The sequence below is a fragment of the Saccopteryx leptura genome, chromosome 11, assembly GCF_036850995.1.
Source record: "Saccopteryx leptura isolate mSacLep1 chromosome 11, mSacLep1_pri_phased_curated, whole genome shotgun sequence".
Lineage (NCBI taxonomy): Eukaryota > Metazoa > Chordata > Mammalia > Chiroptera > Emballonuridae > Saccopteryx > Saccopteryx leptura.
The window spans coordinates 40,627,853-40,647,538 of NC_089513.1; the positions used below are offsets into that span (position 1 = coordinate 40,627,853).

A 19,686-nucleotide genomic window follows, 5' to 3' on the forward strand; every position below is an offset into this window, starting at 1 on the left:
AGAGAGATGAGAAGCATCAATCATCAGTTTTTCCTTGCAACACCTTAGTTGTTCATTGATTGCTTTCTCATATGTGCCTTAACTGCGGGCCTTCAGCAGACCGAGTGACCCATTGCTCAAGCCAGTGACCTTGGGTCCAAGCTGGTGAGCTTTACTCAAACCAGATGAACATGCACTCAAGCTGGCGACCTCGGGGTCTCGAACCTGGGTCCTCTGCATCCTAGTCCTACACTCTATCCACTGTGCCACCGCCTGGTCAGGCCACTTTGCTTTTTTAAAAATCATATTTTCATGCTTCCCCTCATCATATAAGAAAGTACCTTTATAATAAACTATTCTGTTTACTGTTTGAAAAGTCAATTAGGAAGATATTTTATAGAAGAGTCTGATCATCTCTGACAAAATTATTGTGTGAAAAATATACTCTGCTATGTTCTTGGGAATAATTTCATCAAATGGCTTAAAATTGTTTTTTGATGCAGCCCCACTCACAAATCTCATGACTTTGGCCCCTCAAATTCTGTAGTTTTTGTCCATCACATAACTCTGTTTGAGATGAATTTCCAAAGGGCAAATTGCATTCTGGCCATGTAGAGAGCTTTGTGGGCAGGTATATCATGCCCCAGAGCTTTATTCTTGTCTCTGCTGTATGATTCTGACATCGCCTTTCCAGGCCGTGATCTACTTTATATTAGGTATGAGATCTTACATCAGAAAGGCAGCACCCCGATGGCAGAGCACAGCGAAGGGTCCGTGTTCCGTGTATTCTTGCTGGAATAAAACAGTGTGCAAGTTATTCTCAAGTTGGGGGAATTTCTTATTAAGCCAATGCAGAAAATAAACTTTTCATCTCTTAACTTCCAAACAGAAACATTTATTCACAACCCAAACACATGATATTATAACTTACATTTAAACTTTGCAGAGTTTTTTTAAAAACCTCCGAACAAGTCACACTGAGGGATGCCCTACAGTCTAGGGCATAGAAAAGTCTAGGTCACTATGTCTGCCAGAATGTTGAGACTCTTATTATATAAGTAATCTAATAAAATGTCATTTCTTTTCATTAGAAATACAGGATTTATAGCTTCAGATAGATGAATTTTTAATATCTTGCTTCCAAAAGATTAGTCTCAAGATACCTGGAGATAGAAAGTAGCAATAACTGGTCCCCAAAGCAACCCGCTGGCGTGGGTGCACAGTGCTTTACACCCTGGGCTTCTGAGTATGGCCGGATGGTCCTGGAGGGCGAATGTGGGGGGGGGGGGGTGATTGGTGGTGGAGGGTAAGAATCTCGTTGCCCTCTCACAGGTGTGCCCATTTTGTGTATGGGTATATTCCAAAGGCAGATACTGGAAGCTCCAATCTGGTGGTGATCCCATTTGCAAAAGAAAAAAGTGTATTTTTAAATCCATATCTCAGACCCACAGTTATATTGGCGGGACTGTCTGAATCTAATTGAGATGCAATGTCAGTGGGAATGACACTATCACTGGATAATGGCTTCCCGTTGCTATACAAATGTCAGTGTTCTTATAATGATATTGTTTGCTGTTTATCTTTTTTGTTGGTAATGATTATTTTTACTCTTGTGCAACTTTTCTTATTGTGTTCCCTACATTCAGCAGATAAATTGCAACTGTGCATAACAGCCAACCATCACTTTCAAATGGTGGCAAACCTCACCAGGCTGAGAGGGCTTCGTAAATGAAAGGTGGATTTGAGCTCGCCCTAACTTGTTTCTGTGACTTCAGCTGAGTGTGTTCCAGAACCCCCACCCAGCCTCATCAGGCTTGGCTAGGCCCTGCCACCCCTCGTAAAATTGATTTCTTTAAGCAACAGCTTAGAAGGCCCTGAGGGCTTGAGAGCTTACCTAAAAAATGAAAGCTCTTCTAGTCTCAAAGCAGTTCAGACAGTCAATATCAAAGAAGAGGTAAGGATCTTTTAAGTGTATCCCACTGATCCACAATCCGAGGGGCCCTCAGGAAGGCTCTTCATCAAAACATCACCATTTTGATGACACGTTGCAGGAGGAAGCAGGTGGCATAAGGGTGGAATTCAGAGAAAACTGTCAGACACATTCACATGCACCAGAATAGGTGCATGTGTTAAATATGAATAAAACCCTGTTCTTCACCATGGCAGAATGTCTATGGTGTTAGAAAACCAAACAGTGACCATACAGTTTGTTATTTCAAGTACACCTCTAGTCAGGCTCTTAAAGAAGCCATTTGTAGTAGTATTTTGTATAGATTTTTAAAATTTAGCAGTATTCATTTGAAAAACGAGATTTGGCTTTAGTGCACTTCTCACACAGGATTTCCAAATGAAGGTATAAGAACAACAGACGGGAAATAATGGGCTCAGATGACTACTGAAAGTTGTCTACTTCTCTGTAGGATCATCTGAAAAGGAAGAGAAAAAAATGAGGAATTCTTGTTATTAGCTGGGAAGCTTTAATGTTTTTGCAGATTAGGGCTTGATTCTGTGTTTTGTTGAAAGAGATGGGGAGGAACATCAATAGCTAAACCTACTGCCCAACGTGTCGAGGGACCGGGTTGGTGCCTCTGGGTAAATTCTTGAACTATGAGAAACCAAGCCTGAGCCGCAGAAGGGTGTAGACTGTTCCACAAGACACACACCTACGACAGCGCATTGTTGGCCATGGTGCAGACAAAGGCAGAACGCTGTCAGCAGCCTCTTTCGTTATTTCCCAACCACACACACCCAGGAATGTTGTCTTTGAATCATGAGCTGATATATACTTAATATTTTGCACATGTCGTTTTGATTTGGTGACTATTTAAATAATCTTTCTACATAAATTTGAAATCTTAAGTTTCTCAGAGTATAAAGCCAACAAGGCACACCATTCATAGGGATTTGAAGAAGCAATTAGACATGTTTTAAGCAAAAGGGGGCATTGACATTTTATGAATCCTTTAAAATGTTTAGGTACTGTTGAAGCTGCATTATGACCCTTCTGCCACTTTCAGGCTTCCCTTGTTCTAAGGGGGCATAACTCACGGTCCTCAGGCGAAATCTCCTCTCTTTGGCTTTGTCATCATAAAGCCTACTTTCTGAAAGTGTTCTTAAGCTTCCTAGTCATTCTGAAATCATGCAGTGAGAGAATAATTCATTCATTTTCATTCATCCAGCCATCTGTTGATACTCTTGAGTATGTGAACGATACTCTGGGGCTGTTATAAGACCCTTCAATGGTGTCAATAGTGTGTGTGTGTGTGTGTGTGTGTGTGTGTGTGTGTGTGTGTGTGTGTGTGTGTGTGTGTAGGGGCAAGAAAGGGGTACAAAGGAGTCAGGGTAGATTCACTTATTTTCTTCCATACAGCTTCTACTAGGCTTTCAAAAAGCATTTACCTAGACTCTAGGTAAATTATATTTTTCTTATTTTTTCTTTTTTATTAAGCACTGAATTAAGTCTCTTGTTTTCGCTTATAGATACTAACCAAAAAGTTTAAATTGAAAATATAAATAAAGCTTCCCTCATTGCCAGCTGCTGTTTTTCTGGCCCCATTACAAGGAGGAAAAGAACTCATAAATTGAAAGTAGAGACCGCTGGCTTTGCCATAGTCCTCTCTTAGTGTTATGTCATTAACATTATGCTTTTATTTGAAGTGACTACTATGACATTGTAAGCAGATTCCAACTGTCTGGAATAGTAAACTCCAAAGGAAATGGGGACAGGTTCCGTTCCATGTCCTGTTGTCATTGATGATCTCAAAGTACAGAAGAGAGCAGGAACGCTGGGAGAGCAGCGGTCACGGGGGAGGGGCCAAGCGTTCGGTCCATTTGTTAGAGAGATTCATGGCAGAGATGGAAAAATCAGGAACGTTTCATCAGCTAGGAAGGCACCGGTTCAATAATTAGGGCCCAGGAATAAGAGCAGTTCTTCAAAAGCAGATTAAATCAATGGGAACACATGCTAAAGAGGATGTGTGATGAGAAACTGAAACATGAAAACTGGACTGCAGCTGTGAGAGGAAGAAAGATGGGTTGTCGGGTTGACGCGGGAGAGGAGTTGGGAGGCCAGGGACAGAGGGACGGTGAGAGTGGGGACAGTGTGGGTGGAGGGTGTGCTAGCCTTCCCTCTGGGGGGGGGGAGAGAGACTTCACAGCTCAGCAACCCTTGGCAAGTTATCTGACGGTTCCGTGCCTTGGTTTCTCCATCAGTAAAATCAAAATGTTATGTGTAAATACTTCATTGAGTTGTGAGGATTAAATCAGATCATCTGTATCACAATGCCTAACACAAACTCAAAAAAATATTAGCTATTATAGTATTTCTTTCCAAATAGTAATTACTAATGAAAAACATATTCTAGAGTTTTATTCATTTTTATTTTATTTTATTGTGGCAGGGACAGAGAGAGATAGAGGGACAGATAGGGACAGATAGACAGGAAGGGAAGAGATGAGAAGCATCAATTCTTTGTTGCGGCACCTTAGTTGTTCATTGATTGCTTTCCCGTATGTGCCTTGACCAGGGGGCTACAGCAGACAGAGTGACCCCTTGCTCATGCCAGCGATCTTGGGCTCAAGCTGGTGAGCCTTGCTCAAATCAGATGAGCCCGCACTGAAGCTGATGACCTCGGGGTTTCGAACCTGGGTGCTCTGCATCCCAGTCCAATGCTCTATCCACTGCACCACCACCTGGTCAGGTTCTAGAGCAGGGGTCGGGAACTTATGTCTCATGAGCCAGATGTGGCTCTTTTGATGGCTGCATCTGGCTTGCAGACAAATCTTTAATAAAAAAAAATAATGTTAAAAATATAAAACATTCTCATGTATTACAATCCATTCATTTCCTACCGCTCATGTTCATGGTTGCGGGTGGCTGGAGCCAATCACGGCTGTCCTCCAGGACAACAACAAATTTTTATTGGATAATGCGTAACTTACACGGGTCGTCGTATGGCTCTCACGGAATTCCATTTTAAAATATGTGGCGTTCATGGCTCTCGCAGCCAAAAAGCTTCCCGACCCCTGCTCTAGAGTTTTAAATCAAGAGAAAAATAGAGTGTGCCAGAAATTCTTCCAAATATAGACAGACTGTTGGGAGGAAGGAAGGGTGGGCTGTGGGACAGGTTCGTGGGCACATGTACATGCTCGCCTGCCCCAGCAGAAAGCAAGAGGAAACCTAAACAGAAACCACTGGAGCTGAAAAGACCCAAGTGGGCTCCCCAGGGAGAGTATGCTGATCTGATCCTGGACTGATCTTAGAAAAATGGCCATTTCCCCTAGAAATCATTGTAAAGCAGGCACTCTCTCAAACCAAAGGGCAGTACTAGGTTATCTTAAAAGGTTTCTTCCAATTCCAAAAACACAGTGGGATTTTATACACTTTCAGAACTCTGTTTTGGCACAGCACACACCGTGAAGGGTAGGAGTCTGTTGGCATTGACTGAGCCCGTGCCAGGCCCGCACAGTCTTACCCAGGAGCAGTAAGGAGTCGTGGGCAGCAAGGGCTTGGCTCTGAGCTGGGTCGAGCAGCCCTACCACCTGATGGTAAATTCTGGCCTCCACATAGATTAGCTGGCTACACTGTCCTCCTCAAACAATGGGATAATACTGTTCACCTGGTGGAGTCGTTGTGAAGACGCAGTACCATGTCCTCCATTAGTGAACACTTAGTGAATGTAGCTTTTGTTGGATAGTCGTTTATTCCTCCTAAGAATTCTTTGGGCTATATATCTTCCTATTTCTCAGATGAAGAAATCAAAACTCATACTGATTTCATCTTAAAGATAGTAAAGCCAGGATCCAAACCCAGGTCTATGAGTCTTAGCACCGGTTGTGCCAGGGGCTCCTAAGACGTTCCTGAAAGCACCACACCCAAGCTTTTGAGAAGAATGTTGACTTCATAGGCTCTACTTAGCAACACTTTGAGAGAGATGCTCTTCACTTGCTCTGTATCCACCTCACCCATCATGCTCTTTTTTTGCCTGAATCCCTTCTCCCCTCCTTATACTTAGTGATTGTTGAAAACCTGCATAAGCATCCCCTCCGGCAGGAAGCCTTCCCTGCCTGCTCCTGGCTGGCTTGGTCCTTTTCCTCTGTCCTGTGGCTCCCAGTGGGACTGTGTCACAATCATTTTAAGAGGACTGACAAAGCATCAAGAAAAGGGTAGACATTCAATAAATACAGATATTAAAAGCATACTTATGTAAATTCTGATGATTTCTTTTAAAACCAAGTTAATTGTAATAATATATTGTTCATAATAAATGATGTATCTGCTAATTTAAAAAATGTTGCTAGCTAGAGTCACGGGGAGGACTCCTGGGATTCCTGGAGCACGAGCAGCCCCTGTGTGGCCTTGAGCTCCCCTGTGCCATCAGTGCCACCGTCAGTAATGTTCTCCAAAATGCCGCGTTCCGGCTTGGTTTTGCTCAGACTTTTTCTCATATTTTAAACTTGCCTTTCCTTTCTCCCCTACTTCCTTCAATTCTATGTATCATTTAAGAAAATGATGCTGCCTCCGGGAACAAGTACTAGAAACATTACTTTCCCATAGTAGATATAATTTGTTCTGTTTGTTTTACTAAGAAGGTATTTTCTCTCTTCTCTTAAATTACTTCTATCCATTTCTATAACAAGCATTGAATTAATTTTTATCTGTGTTCATGAAATATAGATGAAATTTCCCAAGAGTGGAAACTATAAAGAATAATTCCTAGACCTTTTTTTTTTTTTTTTGTATTTTTCCGAAGTTGGAAACGGGGAGGCAGTCAGACAGACTCCCGCATGCGTCCCATCGGGATCCACCCGGCATGCCCACCAGGGGGCGATGCTCTGCCCATCTGGGGCGTTGCTCTGTTACAACCAGAGCCATTCTAGAGCCTGAGGCAGAGGCCACACAGCCATCCTCAGTGCCTGGGCCAACTTTGCTCCAGTGGAGCCTCGGCTGCTGGAGGGAAAGAGAAAGATAGAGAGGAAGGAGAGGAGGAGGTATGGAGAAGCAGATGGGTGCTTCTCCTGTGTGCCCTGGCCGGGAATCGAACCCGGGACTCCTGCACGCCAGGCCGATGCTCTACCATTGAGCCAACCTGCCAGGGCCCCTAGACCTTTTTTTTAATTAGAACACTTTAAGCAAATTAAATGTTGTTTATAATCATTCAGACTTTAAAAACAGTAAGTTGACTAGTGATTTATTTTTATTTATTTTACATTGAAATAATGTCTGGCATAACATTCTCTTTTTTAAAAAAAGAAAAACTTTTATTATGGGAATTTAAAAATATATGCAAATAGAGAGACAATACAGTATTTAACCCCCATATTTCAAACCGTTTCAGATGTGAACTTGGCATTTCTCATCCCACCCACCCACTGTGTTTCCTTCCTCTTCCACGTCAACAGAAAAGAGGAAAAGTCCCCAATGGTTGCAGTGCTGTTCCCTCTCTTCGTATCTCGCTTCCTCCATGCTATTCTGAATCCAGGTGTCACCTACAGTGACAGCTCTCGCTCATGTACACACGTGCATGCACGCGCGCGCGCACACACACACAACACACACACACAACTGTACATACACCCTCACCGAGCCTTCTACCCCACTCACCATCTTTCTTAGGTTTCAAATATTAGGGCAGAAACTTAATTGGGAATCTACTAACTTAGACTAGACAGAAAAAAGTACAGAGCTACAACTGCTTCTGAAAACCAAATTATTCAACAGAAAAATACCCTTTAAATTGGATTTTTTAAAAACAATGCCCTACTGGTTGTTGGACTCATAGCAGATTGTTTTTCTGTCTTGCTGTTTCTTCTTTCACATATTTTTCCAATTTTTAACAATGATTAGGTGTCCCTTTTATAATTTACAAATATCCCTGAAAAGTAATGAAAAACAGGTAATTTGGAAGTTGCTTCTGAATTGCTTAGCAAAATAAATTTGGGCCAGAAACTGAGTGAAATCTTCCCCTCAAGTCCAAGTGATATTTTTCATGCCTGAAACACCCAGAGAGGGAGGATAAAGGGATTTATTTCTTGGCCAAGGAGAGCCAGTGGGTGAAAAGGTCCAACAACCTGTACCCTGGCCTTTTCACACCATCTTTATCCCAGCCTTGTCTCTGGCACCTGGTTCCCAACCACACCCCTGGGCAGAGCCTTCTCCACCCTCCCTAGGGCACTGCAGAGCCCTTTTCTAATGCCTCCCGCCCTGTGTAATTACCGTGTGTGTACCAGCTCAGAGTTGAAAGGATTAACCCTTGCCTCTGGTAAAGTAGGGTCCAGTGTCATGTTACACGCGACGGTGCTGGACGGACATTGTGTTCAGGCAGTGTAGGAGGGCTGGGTGTGTGCCACCTCAGGAGAGTCGGAAGCCTCTTTAAGTTAAATTTCCTTAGCCGAAAGTGACAAATCCCACAGGGGTTTCGTCAGGATTAAATGGAGGGACACAGCACATAATGGAATAGAAGAGCTTCGAGGTAAATGGAATGGAAACATGTGTTTTCCTCTTCCCAGAGGAAGTTTCATTGTCTTAAGAACCCTCACTTTCCCATCCCTCATTACATGCCTTCACGGTTACACCAACAGTTTGAAAGTCACCTCTGAAGTTTTGGGGTGTTTTGGTTTGGTTCAGTTTAGGGCAGTGGTCCCCAAGCTTTTTTGGACCATGGACCGGTTTAATGTCAGAAAATATTTTCACGAACTGGCCTTTAGGGTGGGACGAATAAATATATCATGTGACCGAGACAAGCATCAAGAGTGAGTCTTAGAGGGATGTAACAGAGGGAATCTGGTCATTTTTAAAAAATAAAACATCATTCAGACTTGAATATAAATAAAACGGAAATACCAAATGGCCCACGGACTGGTACCGGTCCGCGGCGCGGGGGTTGGGGACCACTGGTTTAGGGTATCTCTTCTGCATACCCAGACTTCAACTACACCAAGCTCCCGAGCCTCTTTTGGCATCCCAGCTATTAGGTAAATTAATTTCTCTATAAAGTTGAGAACCAACTTGCTTGGGATAACTTGTAACATTATTAGCAAACTCTACTGAACTATAAAAATTGTTCATTTCCACAGGGAAGTCATTCAGTTCTTGCCTTTTTGTTTTTGTTGTTATTTTTGGAGATCATAAATGAAAAAGCAGTATATTTAGTGGTCAGAAGCACAGGCTCTAATGTCAGACCTAGATTGGAGCCCAATGCAAGTAATGAACATTCTGGGCTTCATTTTCCTCATCTGTGAAATGGGAACAATAGGACTGCCTCACAAGATCATTGTAAGAATGAAATGAGATAAAACCCATAAAAGAGCCTGCTCACTCTTTGGCACATAATACTATTCAATAAATAGTAACTAGCATTAGAGCATTTGTCCTCCATCGGCTTGAATGAGACTGTCTTCTTTCTGGGTACAGCATGGTGGCTTTCGAGCTAGCTCTGTGCCTAGCCAGCTATGCATCCTTGAGCATTACATATTTGTAACTCTCCCTCCATTTGTAAAACGGGAGGCTGAACTAGGTCATCTGGGAGATCCTTCACTTATAGCAGTGTGGTTGGCTATTTAAGGAGTGCTGTGACAGTTCAGAGTGACAGAATGACTGACTGAAAGCATTTTCAAGTGGATGACATTGACTTGCTCCTCTAGTTTCTCTGCTTACCCTCATCTGCACTGGTTCTCAATTCAGCTGTTCATTAGACTTACTTAGGGAGGTTTTTAAGAAATAGAGACGGATGCCTGGGCCCCAGCCCTGACCTCAGAGTATCTACCTGACTGCAGGCATCAGTATTTTCTAAAAGCACCCCGGGTGACTCCATTGTGTAGCCAAGGTTAAGAATCACTGCTATATGCAAATGAATGACAGAGTCAAAAGCAAGGCAAAGGAGACAGGATTTGAATAAGCCTCAAGCTGCACCTGTGAGATGTGATTTCAGATACAGTATTTCAATTCTGTCTCACTTCTAAATTTGTTCTTTTCTTTGACATTGCTGAGAGCAGAGCCTGGCATCAGTCCCCATCGCGCTCAAAACCAAATCCTTGACAGCTCTTTGTGATCTGGCTTCTGCTGCTCCGGCCTCGGTTTTCAGCTGACCTGACTCTGCACCCCAGCAGGGTGTAATCACAGGCTAGGCTGTCTCCAGCTGCAAGCCTTTGTAGTTTGCCCACCCCACTCCATTCTTACTTAACCTTACCTCCCACCTCTGTCCTTTGCCAATGTCTGCTTGTCCTTCTGGTCTCCAATGAAGATCCACTTGCTTCCCTGCCTCTCCAAAATCGATCTGAGTATATGTCCCATAACTGTCTACACACCCAGTGACACACTCCGTCACACACTTGGTCTGTATTCCTACCCCATAGACTCTAAAATTCACCACCGCATCCCCTGTATTGCACATGGCCAGGCTCAGTGAATACTGGTGCAAAGAATGCATCAATACCTGAATGCACAATAAAAAGGAAAGAAAACTTCTTAAGGAACTGAGTCATAGTAAATTAGAGAAACCAGGTCCCATAAATGAATGAATACGCAAGAAAAAAATATATACTTATCCTTATTGACTGATTTACACTGAGCCAGGAAAATCAGGTCCTATCTCTATAGTCTCATTTCATTTCATTAAACACCATTCTGTACTACCAGAGAGCAGGGAGCCATGGTGGGGAACCAGACTTATTTTCTGCCAGCAGGAGCTTAATTTCCTCAGAGACCTGGTTCTGCAATATTTGCTTCATAAATAAGAGTAATCAATAGTGTACTAATACTGAAAAGCAAGAAAGAGGAATACATTTCATTATCTGTTCATGTGTATTTTTAATAAACTTTTATCATCCTATTTATTGTCAATAAATATTTACCAAAAAATAACAGATGTTTGGAATTTACTTTATAAATCCCTGTAGGAAGAATGAGGCATTGAGGTAGAGGCCAAACTAGACTGGCCAAGAGCTGTTAGCTTCTGCAACTGGATGGACTTCCTTATATTACTTTCTCTGCTTTAGCATAAGTTTGAAAATATCCAAAATAAAACGTAAAATAAATAAATGTAAAAATAAAATTGTGCTGGGAAGTTTTTCTCAATGTTGCCACTTGCCTCAATGAGTGCTTAAAAAAAAAAAAAGGCAGTGATCCGTCATGCGGAGCCGGCTTGGTCTTGCTCAGTTGAAAAACAGGAATGTTCTCCAAGGTTGGTAAACTGTAATCAGTTCCACATAGTTTTCTGGCACCAGCGTTTACAAATCACTGCGGTTGTGATCTGTGCCTCCATTCATATGTCCACAAGAAATACAGCCTGGGTCCATTTTCCCCTTCCTTGGCTTAGCCGAACAATGCCTTCGACAGCCCATTCGGCCCCGTCTCAGAACCAGCCCGGTGACGCCATTTTCCCACCAGGGACACAGCCCTCCCTATCTTTCCACCGTGTTTTCAGGACTCCAAACATAACTCCCTTTCAGGTTGGCAAAAATCAGCAGCACTGTGTTTTCTTTCCTTATTCTTAAGATTTGTAGCCTCAAATGCGGGCACCCTTCCTTCTCCAAGACACCTTTCCCCTGAGTCAGGGCCGCGCATCCACCGCGGGCCCCGGGCTCTTCCTTTCTAAGCCGTTCCCTCTTCACAGCGGCTCCCTCTCGGTACATGTCACCCACACAGCGGTTTCCGCCCTGAGCAGGAGGCCAGGAGGATTTTCCCACCAGCTTCCGGCCTCCCAGGCCGCCAAACTAGTCTTCCCCCAGGTGCCGCGAGCACCCGCAAAGGTTCCCGGCTTCCACAGGTTCCGGGCCCTCGTAAATTCCGAACCTGGGACCGCTCGCTGCCTGGCCGGGGGTTCTTGTCTGCCTGGTGGAGTCCAATCTTTTTTTCTCAGCTTCTTGCCCCCTTTTGTCTTGAATGATTACACATGGAGATGCCACTTCTCCCTCACCCAGAGGCCAACGTCACCCTTCTGAACCCCCTGCCCCCCTCCCACGGGGACTCCTTTCAGATTACCCTCCTGCTCTTTCCTTTGTGTCTTCTCCCATTTCATCTCAGATGTATAAGGTGCTTTAAAAACTATTGAAGTGGTGCCTGACTAGGCAGTGGCGCAATGCTGGAGCGTGGACTGGAATGCGGAGGACCCAGGTTCAAAACCCAGAGGTCGCAGCTTGAGCATGGGCCCACCAGCTTGAGCTCGGGTCGCTAGCTTGAGCACAAAGTCACTGGCTTGAGCAAAGGGTTACTAGCTCTGCTGTAGCTCCCTCTTGCCCCCGTCAAGGCATATATGAGAGAGCAGCTAATGAACAACTAAGGCGCCCCAATGAAGACTTGATGCTTCTCATCTCTCTCCCTTCCTGTCTGTCTGACCCTCTCTTTGACTCTCTCTCTGTCTCTGTCAAAAAACAACAACAAACTATTGAAGTGCATGTCTCTCCTGTCTCAGAAAAGTATAACAATATGCTTCAACCAAGATTGTTCTTGTACTCCTTAAATCCCATCTTTTAGTGACTGTAGTCTTCTAAAAACTTTTCATAGAAATTTTTGTTTGCTTGGGGATATTTTCTATTACAGTACTCTTTCTGAGCATGAGATGACCCTATTTGATATTTTCATCAACTCCAAGAACAAGTTAATATAATTTTAAGGACGAAACAGACAATTTTATAACAGAAATGGTGACAGAGAATTTATTTCACCAAGGTTACAGCTAGTAACTGGCTACTCCCACCTAGTCACTTCTTAACTTATTCATTCTGCAGAGATTTAGTAATCATTGTGTGCCATTGTACACCCAAGTCTAGGTTTTGGGAATGAACACATAAGTACAAAAAGCATAAGATTTATTTAAGAAGAAAATATTTACTTTACATCTCTTTACTAAAGTGAGTTGCAATCATTGACACTAATATTTTTCAGGCCACAGAATAATCATTGCACACGCTTGGGTTTCATTGTAAAGATCATAATGAACAAGTATAAGATCAAAATAAAAACTCTAGACCAAAAACTTTCATTAAGTAGTAGTAATTCTTTTCATTCCAATCATTGTTGGGAGGCCCCTTTAAGATCAAACAGACCATGCAGAATCCTTCTAGACTACTTAACTAGTTGGACAAGTTACTTATCATTTTGAACCTATTTCTTCATATTTTTAAAAAAGATAATGGTTTTGTTACATATATAAGCTTAGGATAGTGCAAGGTATCTGGAAAACCATAAATATAGCTCTTTTTTTTCCATGTAAACTGTAAATTTATGTTATTCACAGTAAAGCGTAAAATATTTTAATAATAGGCAAACTAGTCTCATTATTTCCCATCCTGCAACATACTATCCTGGAAACACTATAAATAAGTGACTAAGTGTATTTTTGTTTCACTGCTTCTTTTTCATGTAGTCTACTATTTGGTGCATTAATGAGAAATGAATGACAAGGTGGAATGCATTGCAGCAATCTAGGTGTGTTGTAATCCACACCTTGGGTTAATCACTCTCAATTCATGGAAAGTTGAATGAAATACATTAGCTGAGAAAAGTTTTAGAAATATGACCTGACCATAATTAGTTGTTTTCTTCTTTACATTTACTATGTCCAAGTAGGACATGAGTTTTCTAATTACAGTAAAGATTTTTATTGAAACAGAAATTCACACGCTTTTTTTTCTTGAGAGTGAGGGGAGAAGTTTTACTATTTGTTGTATTTTAAGAGGGGTGGAATTATTGATTTATCATTACATCTGTCCCACTTCAAAGTAAGATTAGAAAATATATTTCAAAATCATCTTCAAAGTAATAAAATGATATTCCAAATCAAAGATATAAATTCCACAAAAACTTTTCATTAAAAAATGTAGCCTGACCTGTGGTGGCGCAGTGGATAAAGCATCAACCTGGAACGCTGAGGTCCCTGGTGTGAAACCCTGGGCTTGCCTGGTTGAGGCACATATGAGAATTGATGCTTCCTGTTTCTCCCCACCATTTCTCTATTTCTCTCTCTCCCTCTCTCTCTCTCTCTCTCTCCTCACTAAAATGAATAAATAAATAAATACAATACTTAGTCTTTTTTTAAAAAAATGGAGCCATTTGCCTGTCTACACTGTTAATGAAAAGCAAATAAGCACCTTTTGGTAAAAGTGATTTCTAGTGTGTAAATCTATATTTTGACATAGGATATTTGTTTGTCCTTAACTAACCCTTTACTTGCTCATGTCGATGTGACCACTTTCTGTTAACTAAATATATACTAAAGTATCTAGGCTCAGCCTTCCTTAAACAGTAAAATGATAATGAATGCAAAATACTTTAACTGTAGCACAGCATTCAAATATTTACTCTATAAATGGGAAAAACATATTATGGTTTCCTGTTTTTAAAAATTACCCATAGCCTCTTATGTTCCAGAACTAGATCACATTTTTTGGGTAGTCTAATAAATTTTTTTTTTGGTCATATTTTTTGGGTGGTCAAATATGCATTTTTTATGATGATGCCTGGTTGTTAAAAATGATTTTAGCTGACACCCAAGAAATTAGACTGTATATTGCTGATGGAAAACATATTCTTCTAGATGAGTGATATTTTCAGTTATTCTTTTGTATAATTGAAAGTAGATGCTAGCATATAGGCATTGCTTTATTTTTGGAAACTTTGGGATTCATGGGTGGAGAAAGCTGAGAAAACAAATATCTCTGTGTGTGTGTGTGTGTATGTGTGTGTGTGTGTGTGTGACATAGAGAGAGTCAGAGAGAGGGACAGACAGGGACAGACAGACAGGAAGGGAGAGAGATGAGAAGCATCCACTCCTCGTTCCGGCACCTTGTTCATTGATTGCCTTCTCACATGTGCCTTGACTGGGGGGGCTATAGCAGACTGAATGACCCCTTGCTTGGGCCAGCGACCTTGGGCCCAAGCTGGTGAGCTTTGCTCAAACCAGATGAGCCCGCGCTTAAGCTGGCGACCTCGGGGTCTCGAACCTGAGTCCTCCACATCCCAGTCCAACGCTCTATCCACTGCACCATCACGTGGTCAGGCGAGAAAACAAATATCTTAAAAACAAAATTGATCTTTTTGTAGTGTTCACTTAAAAGACAGTTTGGAACAATAACATTTTTGAGTAGCAGAGAAAGTTGTTTTAAGTAGCACAGGAGCAAAGACTGATCCTCCACTACAGTGACAGCATTTAGCTATAATCATGTCAGGAACATTTTTTTTTTACAGGTAAAAGACAGTGAATAAAAGAATTTAGTTGAGAAAACCTGAGACTATTTTGAATTGCCTAGTCCTGAGATATTTATCAAGCAGGAACCAGTAAGAGCCTTTCAAAGAACCGTAACTACTTAAGGGGTAATTTTTCCTGCCTGCCATCTTCAAAACTGCTACCTTTGATGGTGACACAAAATGGTAGCTCTTAGTTTTAGTGGTCGAACAATTGATTCTAATTATCTTCACTGTTCCCTCTTTTCTATCACAGAATCGGAAGACTTTTTGATGGTACAGAGCCCATTGTTTTGGACAGTCTCAAACAGCACTATTTCATTGACAGAGATGGACAGATGTTCAGATATATCTTGAATTTTCTACGAACATCAAAACTCCTCATTCCCGATGATTTCAAGGTGAGGGATTCATGTTAAATTACCAATAGCATAAATATATGATTTGTTTTGATGTACTTCCCCCCAAAATATTTCTAATTCTACATTTTTAAGATTTACCAACTCAGATAACACCAGAGGTCTCTGACTTCATTATACTTTCTTCATGAAATAGAGCACATGGTCATTAAAGTTTTACATGACCAAAAGAAGACCACTTTTTAGTTAAAAAAAAACAGAACTAAAATTCATTTTAACCCATTGAAAATAAGTTGGTTAAATTCATAGCTTATTTCTGATAAATCTTAATGAGATAGAGAATAAAACAAAACCTCCATAGCTTAATAAGGACTATCTTTCCCAGAAATTTAAAAGAAACGTATTAGCAATAAAATTTTAGAATTGCTCCCTTTAAAGTTAGTACCTCATGTTTAAAGTTAGTCTCACATAGGCGATATAATTAATAAAAAGAATAGAAAGTATTAATGTTAATCAAATACAGCTGTTAATACTTCTCTACCTAGACGATTCTAAAGAATCAATGAAACACTAATAAAACTAATAAAGAACTCATTAAAGCATCTAAATTCAGAATTAATATATTACAATCAATAGCTATTCTAGCAAGAGACAATCCAAAGATACAATGGAAAAATAAACCACTAACAGTAACAACAAAAACTATAACACCTAGGAATAAATCTAACAAGAAAAATAAAAGCCTGTTTAAGAAAAGTGCAACTCTTTACCTACAAGTATAAGAGAAGAGTTGAATAAAGGAAGGGACATTCTGTGTTCCTGGATGGGAAATTAGGCTACATAGGTAATGCAAGTCCCTTTTAGTCACAGATATTTTTTAAAATGAAATTTGATCCATTAATAAAGTTTGTGTAAACAATGCTTAGGAATAGCTAAATAGATTATTTTGAGTGGTAATAGTGGTGGTAGTTGCAGGCAATGATCGATGTGTTCTATCAGACATCAAAACATACTGTAGAGCTATAGTAATTCAAAAGTGTGGTCCTGACAGGGCAAAAATTTACACATATATCAATGGAGAAGAACAGGGTTCAGAGATAGATGTGTGTATATAAGAATTTAATATATTATAAAGGTGGGAAAAGAAAGGAATAGTCAGTAATTAGCACTGAGACAATTGTTATCAAGACATTTAGGAAAAAATGAAGGCAGAGCTTGCAAATATTCTAGAAATAAACAAAAAACTAAAACTTTAAAAGTATTAGAAAAAATATAAAATAATTTCTAAAGTATAATTTTGAGGCAGAGAGGGCCTACCTAAGCAAAACTTAATACCCAGAAGATATACTGTAAATATTTTTTAAATTAAAGATACTATATGTTAATAAAAGACAAGTATCAGACTAGAAGAAATATTTGCAACAGGAGAGCAGTATCTATCATAAAAAAGCTTCTAAAAATCTTTAAGAGCCATACAAACAACCTGTTGAAAATACTTTTAGATATAGAAAAATTTTCTAAAGAAAAAAATAGAAATTTTCCATAAACATTTAAAAAGATAGTCAATCTTTATAGTATCAGAGAAGCAAAACTTAGATTCGCAAAAATAAAAACACCCACTTTTTTTTTCTTTTTTTTTTTTAATAATTTTATTTTTTTAATAGGGCGACTTCAATAAATCAGGATACATATATTCAAAGATAACATGTCTAGGTTATCTTGTCGTTCAATTATGTTGCATACCCATCACCCAAAGTCAGATTGTCCTCTGTCACCTTCTATCTAGTTTTCTTTGTGCCCCTCCCCCTCCCCCTTTCCCTCTCCCTCTCCCCCCTTCCCCCGTAACCACCACACTCTTATCAATGTCTCTTAGTCTCACTTTTATGTCCCACCTACGTATGGAATAATGCAGTTCCTGGTTTTTTCTGATTTACTTATTTCACTTTGTATAATGTTATCAAGATTCCACCATTTTGCTGTAAATGATCCTATGTCATCATTTCTCATGACTGAGTAGTATTCCATAGTGTATATGTGCCAAATCTTCTTTATCCAGTCATCTACTGATGGGCTTTTTGGTTGTTTCCATGTCCTGGCCACTGTGAACAATGCTGCAATGAACATGGGGCTGCATGTGTCTTTACGTATCAATGTTTCTGAGTTTTGGGGCTATATACCCAGTAGAAGGATTGCTGGGTCATAAGGTAGTTCTATTTTCAGTTTTTTGAGGAACCACCATACTTTCTTCCATAATGGTTGTACTACTTTACATTTCCACCAACAGTGTATGAGGGTTCCTTTTTCTCCACAGCCTCTCCAACATTTGCTATTACCTGTCTTGTTGATAATAGCTAATCTAACAGGAAAACACCCACTTTTAATTGATAATATAAAACTTGGGGAATTGACAGTGTGGGTGGGAGTAAAAATGAAACATTTTTGGAGGGCAATTCAACAGCCATTTTTAAATTTTCAAACACACATACTCTTTGATCTAGCAATTTCATGTTTATTAATTTATCTTCTAGAAATGTTCACATAAATATGCAAAGATATATATGCACAGGATGTTTATTTTGTAGTCATATTTGCACTAGTAAAAACTGGACACAAAAAAGTTATGCAATGGCAGACGCTTACCAATATTATAGGCTATCCGTACTTTGGAATAGTTTAGAAGAATGTGGTATCTCTGTATCTCTTGCTGTGGGGGGAGGGGGGTCACCAAAATTTTATTCAGTGAAAATATTAAGTTTAGAATATGTATAGTATGCCCTTATTTATGTAAAAAAATTGTGTGTATGCATAAATACATTAAAAATATCTCGAAGACTAGACCCCAAGTTAATAAAGGGCTCAGGAGGCTTCTCATCCATCCTCTCCTTCAGGATTTTCAGCAGGAGGGCACGTGCCCAAGATGAGTAGACACATGGAAAAGAGTATAGAAGGGTTATGTCATATACACGTTTATCTTAAATAAAAACAACTAGGTACATTGGGTAAGAAAATAAGAGGGCCTTGTAACTAGCGTGTGAGGTCTCCTGCAGCCCTGGATTGATCCTGAGGAAAACTGCAGACCCTGCTACTCCCCAGTCAGTGGTAGGTCCCTGAGCTGCTCACAGTGTGCGTCTCAAGGTGCTGAGGGGTTTTGGGGGGATTTTTTTGTTTATTTTATTATTAATTTTAATGGGTTGACATTGATCAATCAGGGTACATAGGTTCAGAGAAAACATCTCCAGGTTATTTTGACATTTGGTTATGTTGCATACCCATCACCCAAAGTCAGATTGTCTTCCGTCACCTTCTATCTGGTTTTCTTTGTGCCCCTCTCCTCCCCCCATCCCCTCCCTCTCTTTCCTCCCCAACCCTAACCACCACACTCTTCTGAGTCTCATTTTTATGTCCCACCTATGTATGGAATCATATAGTTCTTAGTTTTTTCTGATTTACTTATTGCACTCAGTATGTTATCAAGGTCCATCCATGTTGTTGTAAATGATCTGATGTCACCATTTCTTATGGCTGAGGAGTATTCCATAGTATATATGTACCACATCTTCTTTATCCAGTCATCTATTGAAGAGCTTTTTGGTTGTTTCCATGTCTTGGCCACTGTGAACAATACTGCAATGAACATGGGGCTGCATGTGTCTTTACAAACCAATGTTTTTGAGTTTTGGGGGTATATACCCAGTAGAGGTCATATGGTAGTTCTATTTTTAGTTTTTTGAGGAACCACCATACTTTCTTCCATAATGGTTGTACTACTTTACATTCCTGCCAAGAGTGGGTGAGGGTTCCTTTTTCTCCACAGCCTCTCCAACACTTGTTATTACCTGTCTTGTTGATAATAGCTAATCTGACAGGTGTGAGGTGGTATCTCATTGTAGTTTTGATTTGCATTTCTCTAATAGCTAATGAAGATGCGCATCTTTTCATATATCTGTTGGCCATTTGTATTTCTTCCTGGGAGAAGTGTCTGTTCATGTCCTCTTCCCATTTTTTTATTGGATTGCTTATTTGTTGTTGAGTTTTATGAGTTCTTTGTATATTTTGGATATTAGGCTCTTATCTGTGCTGTTTTTTGAAAATATCATCTCTCCTTTAGTTGGATGTCTGTTTATTTTGTTGTCAGTTTCTCTTGCTGTGCAAAAGCTTCTTAGGCTG

At 40.4% G+C, this 19,686-nt stretch overlaps 1 protein-coding gene across 4 annotated transcripts in view; it reads left to right on the top strand.

Moving 5' to 3' along the window:
• KCTD1 (potassium channel tetramerization domain containing 1) overlaps positions 1 to 19,686 on the top strand; it is a 206,032-nt gene that overhangs the window by 163,643 nt on the left and 22,703 nt on the right. For all 4 annotated transcript variants that reach the window (XM_066353438.1, XM_066353440.1, XM_066353439.1 and 1 more), the window contains exon 3: positions 15,417 to 15,561. In XM_066353438.1, coding sequence (XP_066209535.1) covers positions 15,417 to 15,561 — 145 coding nt within the window. The remainder of the gene's footprint in view (positions 1 to 15,416; positions 15,562 to 19,686) is intronic.